We start from the raw sequence: 11,520 nt of genomic DNA on the forward strand, positions 1-11,520 counted from the left end.
GACCACATGCACAGGTTTGTGTAACAAAAAAAACTTTGACCTTGTTATTGACCTAGTGACCTACTTTCACATTTTTGAAGGTACAGGCTTCAAATTTGGACCACATGCATAGTTTTTTGTTTCAAAATAAAATCTGACTTAGATTTTGACCTAGTGACTTACTTTCACATTTCTCAAGCTACAGCCTTCAAATTTGAACCACAAGCATAGTTTTTTGTTTCAAAATAAAATCTGACCTAGATTTTGACCTAGTGACTTACTTTCACATTTCTCAAGCTACAGCCTTCAAATTTGAACCACAAGCATAGTTTTGTGTATTGAAATTAACTTTGATCTTGATATTGACCTAGTGCCCTACTTACACATTTCTGAAGGTACAGACTTCAAATTTGGACCACTTGCATAGTTTTGTGTTCCAAAATAAAATTTGACCTTGATTTTGACCTAGCGACCTACTTTCACATTTCTCAAGCTACAGCCTTCAAATTTGAACCACATGCATAGTTTTGTGTACCAAAATGAAAATTGATCTTGAGATTGACCGAGTGACCTACTTTCACATTTCTGAAGCTACAGGCTTCAAATTTGGACCGCATGCATATTTTTGTGTTCTGAATTGAAATTTGACATTGATTTTTACCCATTACCTACTTTCACATTTCTCAAGCTACAGCCTCCAAATTTGAAGCACATGCATAGTTCTGTCTACCGAAAGGAACTTTGACCTTGAAATCGATCTAGTGACCTGCTTTCACATTTCTCAAGCCACAGCTTTCAAATTTGGACCACATACACATCGTTTTGTACCGAAATGAAATTTGACCTTGATTTTAACCTTGAGCTAGTCTTGAAATTTGGAACATTCGAAAATGGCTCAGTGGATGGCGCCAAGATCACTCTGTAATCTCTTGTTAGGTTAATAGGGTAAAGGTCAAGGTCAGATTAAACCAGAATGGTTGAACTTTTGTTTACAGTGAGCATATAATTTTTGTTCCTTGTGCAATTACTGAATGCATCAAGGGGGCATTTCGTGTTCGACAAGCTCTTGTTTCTAATGTCTTATATTTGATCAGGGGCCTCGATGGCCGAGTGGTTAAGGTTGCTGACTTCAAATCACTTGCCCCTCATCAATGTGGGTTCGAGCCTCACTTGGGCTGTTGAATTCTTAATGTGAGGAAGCCATCCAGCTGGAAGGTTGGTGGTTCTACCCAGGTGCCCGCTTATGATGAAATAATGCACAAAGGGGCACCTGGGGTCTTCCTCCACCATCAATGTTGGAAATTCGCCATATGACCTATAATTGTGTCAGTGCAATGTTAAACCCAACAAAAATTGATATTTTTGATCAGGTATTGTTGTCAGTGGATCACCAGCCTTAGCAGTGGTCAAGATTTTTGATTAGACCCACTTTCCTCAAAAAATGTTAAGAGGTTTTGCTTTGAAACTTTCTATGTATATTTATCATCATATGGTGAGTAAGCAGGTCAAGAACAATAACTTTCACTTACATTTTGTTAGAATTATTTCCCTTTTTGCGGTAAGAGTATAGGAATTTCTCACTAAAGATTTTCCTCAGGTCCACTTTATTTGAATGCTAAAAGAATTATAGCTTTGAAACATTGTACACTTGTTTAGCATCATTATGCAAGTGTATAGGCTGAGAACCATACTTACTGACTGACATTTTGTCAAGATATTAGCTGTTATTGGAATTTCTTGTTTCGGCCCACTTTCCTTTAATACTGCAACAGCTGAAGCTGTGAAATTTTTTACACTTGGTTATTATTGTTAGATTGATAAGTTGATCAAGAATCATATCATATAGTTTTAGCTCACCTTGAGCACTTTGTTCACATATTCCAGTTTGTTGAAAACATGGCCACCATATCATATTTAAAGTACTTATGCACATTAGGATAAAAAAAAATTGTAGGTCTGTGTGTTTGTTTTTATACGCCAAAAGGGACGTATTATATTACGATGCCGGTGTCTGTCTTTCCGTCCGTTAGCAATTTCGTGTCTGCTCTGTAACTTTTGAACCCCTTGAATGATTTCAAAGACACTTGACACCAGTGTTCACCACATCGAGATGATGTGCAGAGCGTCTGTCTTTTCGTTTCCGCTCTATAACTCTTGAACACCTTGAAGGATTTCGAAGACACTTGCCACAATTGTTTAATACATCAAGATGATGAGCACAGCGAATGTTTTGGATGGCTTGCTTTAAGGTCAAGGTCACACTTAGGTCACACTTAGAAAGGTCATATGACTTTCTTAGCTTCAAGTAAATATATCAAGGAAAGAAACAGATTCAGAATCAGGTGACTACGATTTTTTCACGGGCGTATATTGCTCTGCAATGCGGTGCTCTTGTTGAGATAAGTTTCGTGATGAAAGAGATTCGCACATTACATGCTGATTTTTAGAATTTAGGAATTAAGTAACCAAAGGTTTTAAGATTTTAGTATCATACTTTATCTTTATTATCTTTTATTACCATTGTAATAAATTTACTCAAGGGTTGCCATTAATATAATTCATAAAACGATTTTCATATACCAAGTCCAAGCTTTGTTCTATGTTATCCGAATAAATAACATGACACTATTACTTCAAGTTTATCAAACAAGCAGAACTACCTTAAGCCAGAGCCTAAATGAAATGTTTCAGGAGTAAAACGAGTCCGATGTATGTATAACCAATTTTATGCTTTACGATGTTTGCATAACCAAATTTATATTCCATGATATATGTTTTATAACCAATCTTATATTTCAGGATATATTTTATAACCAGTCTGTGTTTCAGGACGTGTGTATTACCAGTCTTATCTTCCAGGATATATTTTATAACCAGTCTGTGTTTCAGGACGTGTGTATTACCAGTCTTATCTTCCGGGATATATTTTATAACCAGTCTGTGTTTCAGGACGTGTGTATTACCAGTCTTAACTTCCAGGATATATTTTATAACCAGTCTGTGTTTCAGGATGTATGTATTACCAGTCTAGACAGTTTCCAGCAGCTTCTGTATACCCCTGCAGTACTGGCTGGTGGTGGATGCTGGCAAGTGGGTTTGTCAAACTATTTAAGAAATAAGGTGTGTTTTTTGTTTTAGATTGTTAAATCATGAAAGTTTGTAGATTCACCTTTTGAACTAGTAGTACAGGTCAGATGTTGTGGACTCTGTTCTTTATTAGCCCATGTTAAGCATATGTCATATATGCAATCCCTTAAAAGAACAGTAATTATGGAGCTCAATATTTTTGTTTTAATAAACACCCATTCACCATTAACTGTATAAAAAGAGTGCTTCAAACAAAAATATTGGCCAGGAATTATAATGTTTGAATTGTTTGCAGCAAGGTTTGAAGAATTTGTGGGTACTTTGTGAAAATATATTTGAGCCGCGCCATGGGAAAACCAACATAGTGGCTTTGCGACCAGCATGGATCCAGACTAGCCTGCACATCCGCGCAGTCTGGTCAGGATCCATGCTGTTAACTAATGGTTTCTCTGATTGCAATAGGCTTTGAAAGCGAACAGCATGGATCCTGACCAGACTGCGCAGATGCGCAGGCTGGTCTGGATCCATGCTGGTCGCAAAGCCACTATGTTGGTTTTCCCATGGTGCGGCTCATTTGCAGAATCTGAAATTTAGCATTTTGATCTTTTGGTTATTGAATATATATTAAAACTTACAGATTGAGAATGAGAAAAGGAAGTTATCGGAGGTTCTAGAATGTCCAGCCAGCACTATACAGCAAGCATGCATATTGTTCAGACAGGCTTTAATAACAGCAGCTTTGGGAGTTCATAGCTGTAGTGTAAGCAGACATAGTGGTCATGTGTTCAGCAATGATGATGTCAAAGGTGATGATGATAGTGATGATAATGATGGTGGTGGTGACAGATACTGCTTGTGTGGTATCTACAAAGCTAGAAAAGATGAAGAACTGATCAGATTAAGAGAAGATGAAGACATGTGTGTGAAAACAGAAGTTGGAAAATTGCCTGTAGGAGATGCTATAGAGAAACATGATAGTGTTGTCATGGATAGTTTTAGCATGTGTGTGAATGCGTTACAGACGTCTGTGTTGACTGCATGTTCTGTGCTGAAGATTGGCCAAGTTGTTGAAAATTTGTGATGAGAATAATTTGTTGTTTTTATTAGCAAATTTATTTGTCTTTCATCTGCATATTATTTTATTGAATATTGGCTGGGCTGCTGGGAATATTTAATGGTAATTTATTTTTAAAGACCTAAGTAGTAACTGCATTAAATTGTCTAATGGTTTTGTCAGTTGAAAGCTTGCAAAATGCCCACTTTTACAGCTTAATAGACTTTAACTACTTGTAGATAATTCAGGACATAATTAGAATTTTATATATTGAACAAAATTTGAGATATGAATCGCACTTGAAATATATTTATTTACAAAAAATGAAACCTTTAACATGTTGACAGTTATAAACAAACCTTGAAATGTTCATGCAGATAATTAAGTTTACCTCAGGACATGTAGAATGCTTGTATAATTAGTGTAGTAGAATTTCAATTAACCTTTACATATGCCTTAAAGGAAAAGTTGTAATTGTTTATTTTGTTGATGAATATGCATGACATGGGCCAGGTGTTTTCAATTTGTGATGAAATTATTTGAAATTGATAAATTTGAAATAGTAATTTAAATTCAATTAAAGGTTTATTAGATCCCAATTTTGTATTTGAACATATAAATTTCTTATACTTTATGTAAACATAAAATCAACATGTGTATCAACTTTACTATGCATAAGGTTTAATATAGTACAAATGTGTACATGTATAGCTGAACACATTATAAATGTGTTTTTCCCCCTAAAAAACTGGGAGTCTTTTTAACAAACGACTCTTACTGCATGACATTTGTTGATGAATGTAGTTATACAGACACAATTAATTTATATCCTTAGTATGAAAATTAAATATATTTAATGAGGATTTTCAAAATTTAAGGTAATATCTGAAGATAAAATATTCAAATGAAAGATTGGCATTGAATATCCTTACATTTTGTTGTTAAGATCTTCTGAACCAATGGGTATGCTTTAAGTTGGCTCGCTGGTTGAAAACATATACCAGTAATAAAATTATGTAAAAACTATGAATGTTTAAAGATGTGTTTGTAGTATTAGTTGTGCAGTAAAATGGCTACACTACAGATTTATCAATGTGTAGCAAAAGTCCAACATAATACATGTATTTGTTTTTTTTTTCTAATCTGAAAATATATTTTTAGAACAACAGCTGTATTGTTATTAGTTTGTCTGGGCATAATTACATGTTTGATATTGTTGTCTTGCAGAGAAATGTGTGGTGTACTGTGTAAATACAACCTGTTTTGCTCTACCAGACTAATTATGTCTCCCACCACACAGTGGTGTGGGAGACATATTGATTTACTCCTGTCTGTGTGTCTGTCTGTGTGTGTGTCTGTCTGTCACAAAGCTTGTCCGCACTCTAAGTGAACATTTCTCACCCGATCTTCATCAAACTTGAACAAAATGTTTCTGATCATAAGACCTCGGCCAAGTTCGATAACTAGCCAAATCGGCCCAGGCACTTGGGAATTATGGCCCTTGAATTGCCGAAAAATCCTCAGAGCGCATGCGCTTTCTTGCACCCAAAATGTCCCCTATACTACTTTTATTAGTAGTAAAGGGTACGTTTTGGGTGCAAGAAAGTGCATGTGAAAGTAGTTTAGGGTACATTTTGGGTCCAAGAAAGCGCATGCGAAAGACTGACTTACTATTTAGATGATTAGGCAGTTGTGGGAGACATTCGCTTTTCTCGAAAGCATCTCTAGTTACTGTTTGAATCATCTATTCTAGAACTTTTTTTCTTGATTTTTAGGCAAAGGCTCAGGGTTAGCTTTAAGTATACGTGGATGGTCAGGCATGTGTTGTACTTCATCAACAATTTACATAAACATCTTTTTTTAGCTCACATGTCACAAAGTGACAGTGTGAGCTTTTGTGATCGCGCAGCGTCCGTCGTCCGTCGTCCGTGCGTGCGTCCGTGCGTCCGTGCGTAAACTTTTGCTTGTGACCACTCTAGAGGTCACATTTTTCATGGGATCTTTATGAAAGTTGGTCAGAATGTTCATCTTGATGATATCTAGGTCAAGTTCGAAACTGGGTCAACTGCGGTCAAAAACTAGGTCAGTAGGTCTAAAAATAGAAAAACCTTGTGACCTCTCTAGAGGCCATATTTTTCAAAAGATCTTCATGAAAATTGGTCAGAATGTTCACCTTGATGATATCTAGGTCAAGTTTGAAACTGGGTCACGTGCCGTCAAAAACTAGGTCAGTAGGTCAAATAATAGAAAAACCTTGTGACCTCTCTAGAGGCCATATTTTTCATTGGATCTGTATGAAAGTTGGTCTGAATGTTCATCTTGATGATATCTAGGTCAAGTTCGAAACTGGGTCAGCTGCGGTTAAAAACTAGGTCATTAGGTCTAAAAATAGAAAAACCTTGTGACCTCTCTAGAGGCCATACTTTTGAATGGATCTTCATGAAAATTAGTCTGAATGTTCACCTTGATGATATCTAGGTCAAGTTCGAAACTGGGTCACGTGCCGTCAGAAACTAGGTCAGTAGGTCAAATAATAAAAAAACCTTGTGACCTCTCTAGAGGCCATATTTTTCATGGGATCTGTATGAAGGTTAGTCTGAATGTTCATCTTGATGATATCTAGGTCAAGTTCGAAACTGGGTCAACTGTGGTTAAAAACTAGGTCAGTAGGTCTAAAAATAGAAAAACCTTGTGACCTCTCTAGATGCCATATTTTTCACAAGATCTTCATGAAAATTGGTCTGAATGTTCACCTTGATGATATCTAGGTCAAGTTCGAAACTGGGTCACGTGCCGTCAGAAACTAGGTCAGTAGGTCAAATAATAGAAAAACCTTGTGACCTCTCTAGAGGCCATATTTTTCATGGGATCTGTATGAAAGTTGGTCTGAATGTTCATCCTGATGATATCTAGGTCAAGTTCGAAACTTGGTTAGCTGCGGTCAAAAACTAGGTCATTAGGTCTAAAAATAGAAAAATCTTGTGACCTCTCTGGAGGCTATACTTTTGAATGGATCTTCATGAAAATTGGTCAGAATGTTCATCTTGATGATATCTAGGTCGAGTTTGAAACTGGGTCACGTGTCATCAATAACTAGGTCAGTAGGTCAAATAATGAAAAAACCTTGTGACCTCTCTAGAGGCCATATTTTTCATGGGATCTGTATGAAAGTTGGTCAGAATGTTCATCTTGATGATATCTAGGTCAGGTTCAAAACTGGGTCACATGAGGTCAAAAACTGGGTCACTATGTCAAATAATAGAAAAAAATGACGTCATACTCAGTTCAAAACTGGGTCATGTTGGGACAGGTGAGCGATTCAGGACCATCATGGTCCTCTTGTTTTCAGAAACTACAGGTCACAATTATCCCAAACTTGGTTTGTAGCATCTTAGCAAGGTCTCTTAAAATTTATTCAAATGGTTCTGCATAACCCCTTGTAGGGGAAGCTAGAGCTAAAAATAGAAAAATGTAAAAGACTTATTTTCTTGAACGGCTTGATTGATCTTCATAACTTTACACAAATGATCTCTGGGTAGCCCTCTTTCAAATTTGTTCAGATGGCTCCGATTCCTTGAACATATGGTCTTTTGATTAGAAATAGTGTTTCAGCTGCCTGACTTTAAAAATCTTTTTCTCTAGAGCTTTTATGTAGGCAAACATAAAAGAAACCTAACTATGTACTTGTACCATTATGTTATACAAACTTGAAGCCTTGTACAAGTGAGCGCTTTAGGGTCAATGACACTCTTGTTTAAGATTATGTGAAAGATCAATGTCACCGCATATAAAATTACATAATACAGTTTCCTCCAACATTATGGGGGTTTACAAGCAGATCTTGTTTTGTACTTAATATAGCCATTTAGTGTAATATAATTTCACCATGTTTACAATTTAGACATAGTTATTTCAGAGAGGCAAATAGTACTTGGTACATTCAAACATTGGGTTTATAATCTGGTGGCTTCATAATTTAATTTGGGCAATATGAAATTCATCGTCATATTTTGAGGTTGGAGGCCTCTACACGGGCACTTGCCATTTCCCATACTATCTGTTTAACATCTTACACAGGCACGTAGGAAGCATTTTCAGATTGGGGGGTTGGGGGGCACACATTTTGAAAATCAGCCGACCTATAACAGGTTTGAGATGGGCTAAGCACTACTGTTCTAAGCTGAAAACTGCAGGTCACAGCTAAAATTGACTCGCTGTCAAAAAATTGCCAAGATAATTACCTTACCGGTAATTGGTCAAATTATTTGGGGTGGGGGCGGCCCCATCCCCTGTTCCTACGGCCCTGTTACATGCTTTTAATTGTGACAAAGAGCTATAAAATAAAAGTATTTCATATTTCTTAAATTGTGATCTTTTTTTTTTTTGTCTAATTAATACTTTGCTTTTAAGGGTATCCAATAATGTGTACTTTGAATTTATCAACTATACTAAATTGTAAAACAAAGGTGGCTGTTAGATTACAGTTTAGAAGTTTATACACAAAGGAAGTGGATAGGGGTCCGGTAACCGGACCTCTAGATCAGGAGTCACTAGTATGCTACTGTATTACAAATGTATAAGTTAATTGCAGGTAAATGTTATGATTACTCAGTAGTCAGTAGTTGTCATAAAGTTGCCGTTATTACATTTTTTTGTGTGTAAATATTTAATTTATAATTAGCTTTCACTCGGGACACTCCTCTATGGGGCGCCGTTTTACTATTTTCTAGACATATTTGTAGCTCCACTATTCGAAGAATAGGGGGGCTATTCTACTCGCCCCAGCGTCTGCATCAGCGTCAGCATTAACTTTCTTGGTTAAAGTTTTTCGGCAACCTTTGTTTTCTTTGTAACTATTGCTTATATCTTACTGTAACTTCACATAAACATTGTCTAGCATACAAACAAAATCTTTAACAAATACTATGCAGACTTTAGAATATTTTGCTAGGATATCTGGGTTAAAAATTAATGTAGAAAAAACAAAAGCAATTTGGATAGGGTCCATGAAAAATAGTAACTTAAGAATTTGTCCAGATCTCGATTTACAGTGGGAATCAAAATGTTTTAAATTACTTGGTGTTAACTTCACACTGGATATGAACAATATAATTGAGGCCAATTACTTACAAAAAATTGAGGAAATTAAAAAATTATTTAATCAATGGTCAAAGAGACAAATAAGTCCAATAGGTAAGGTTGTAGTGATTAAAACACTAGCTCTTTCTAAGATAAATCACCTTATTATGAGCTTGCCTAATCCAAGTCTTGGCACTATCAAAAAAATTCAAACTATTTTCTTTAAATTCCTTTGGTCTTCTGGTCCGGACAAAATAAAACGTAACATTGTTATGAATTCATACGAATATGGAGGATTGGAATGATAAATCTTGAAACTTTATGTCTTCATTAAAAATCACATGGCTGAGAAGATACATGAACTATAACACTAAATATTTTAACATGTCAAAGAACTATACCCGTTTATTAACAATTTGACTAAATTTGGTTGCAACTTTTGTCAAATTAAGATGAATATAGTAAAAAATAAGTTCTGGAAAGATGTTTTCACAGGTTTTCTTAAACTGAATGCAAAATATCCAAAGTCTTGGGGTGAATTTTGCCGTCTGCCAGTATGGCACAATAACATGTTTAAGGTGGGAGGCACATGTGTTTGTTTTCCCAGATATGTAAGAAAAGGTATTGTTTTTGTTAATGATTTTCTGGACAGAAATGGTAATTTTCTGTCTTTTGAAGATTTCGTTAGGTTATTCAATATAAATACAAACTTTTTAGAATATAGAAGCAAGGGGGGTGTTCGATCTACTCTTTACCCCCGAAACAAAATGGCGGCCAAAACTGAAAATGTGAGTTTTTCTTACTTTTTATCTTTTTGAAGGATTTCTAGACCATTACACATGGCTATCAACCTGCTCCACTGTTTTCTCTATATATCAGTACCTTTAACTTCGGAAACAGTGCTGTAATTTGTCTGGAATGCTGGTCATGGGATTTGAATCGATGGAAAATCCTCCGTTAAACACGGGATAAGGAATAGTGCGATTAGCAAAAATGGTCTTTTTTCCTAATTATTCAAACAGCTGTGAGCTATTTTTTTATTAGAAGTAAAATATCAATATATATTTCCTTCATGGTTAGTCTGGAGCCGATTAAAAGTCGTAATTTTAAATTACACAGTTTTTTGTCTGATGGTAAGGAACAGTGTACGAAAATAAGAGGATAAGGTGCAGTTCACAATTCTTCAAGCGACTTTTTCCTTCGCTCTTTTCAGAGATAATCAAGTAAAATTCTGTTAAAATAATATTTTGGTATCATTTATAACTATCTCTTGCTCAATGTAGTGAGATTTAAAAGGTATCCGCCTGTCTATCAGACACGTGATGTACTGAAAGCCAAAAGTTTAGCAAGTATTTAATATAGTATCCCTTGCTCTGTAAATTTCTTTTTGGTATAGGAGGGTTTACGCTATGTGCTTTTACATTTGTGTTTTGACAAGTGGTGCTTATGCTTCTAATGTTTTTGGAGTTCCCACTATGTGTTAAAGCATACATGTTAATTTCAGGGGTGAAAGCAGTATCATAAAATACGTTTATCAACACATCTAGTTCCATAAGCTTTATAAATAAACGAATCTAAATCTTACTATTATGATTTGAAAACACTACTGCTGACATCTTTTTATGAAAAGGACTACACCTTATTTTCCAGATTCTAAAAAAATTTCTCCTTGTGTTATATAATAATTCAAACATTTTGCCCCATGTGGTTCTGGGACGATCTGTGTATGAAAAGAATTGGAACCGCTGCCTTACCCTTGCATGATCGTAAGAGGCGACTAATAGGGTCTTAACACTTGGTTTTGCAGTAACTCTGTGATTCCAGCAGGTATGCAAATTTTGATTCCATACCTCATGTTTTTATTTCGATGTAAATGAGATGTGGAACCAAAATTTGTAGTCCTGTTTGGCGCCATATAACCTATACTGTGTTGGTGCGCCGTAAAACCCAAATAAATAAATAAATAAATAAATAAATCAAACATTTTAAAAGCTTTTTTGGGGAAGTAATTCACCCAAAATTACTAATAAGGCGTATATAGGTCGTAAAAAGTCTGAAAAAAAAATAATTTTGAGGTATACAAGTGAGGTGTTTTCATTTCCAAAATAAAACATACCTAGATTAAACACACAAAAAACAAAAAACAACCATGAAAATTTTCTCTGAAGAAAGTTATGATACATTAAAAAACATCACCACTTTTTCCTTGAGGGTTTTCAAAATACATACGTAACTACACCAGTGTTTAAAAAACAAACCGTTTTCGGGAACAGTTGCGCGGTTGACTGTGTCGGTATGTTTAGTAGAATAGCTGAAAATAT

The 11,520-nt window shown here is 35.5% G+C and overlaps 1 protein-coding gene across 6 annotated transcripts in view; it reads left to right on the plus strand.

The window, feature by feature from the left end:
• LOC123523554 (molecular chaperone MKKS-like) overlaps positions 1–5,288 on the plus strand; it is a 42,607-nt gene extending 37,319 nt beyond the window's left edge. For all 6 annotated transcript variants that reach the window (XM_053544209.1, XM_053544220.1, XM_053544205.1 and 3 more), the window contains 2 exons: positions 2,989–3,099; positions 3,704–5,288. In XM_053544209.1, coding sequence (XP_053400184.1) covers positions 2,989–3,099; positions 3,704–4,147 — 555 coding nt within the window. In that variant the 3' untranslated portion in view covers positions 4,148–5,288. The remainder of the gene's footprint in view (positions 1–2,988; positions 3,100–3,703) is intronic.
• The last annotated feature ends 6,232 nt before the right edge of the window (positions 5,289–11,520 follow it).

This window comes from Mercenaria mercenaria, chromosome 1, assembly GCF_021730395.1.
Source record: "Mercenaria mercenaria strain notata chromosome 1, MADL_Memer_1, whole genome shotgun sequence".
NCBI lineage: Eukaryota > Metazoa > Mollusca > Bivalvia > Venerida > Veneridae > Mercenaria > Mercenaria mercenaria.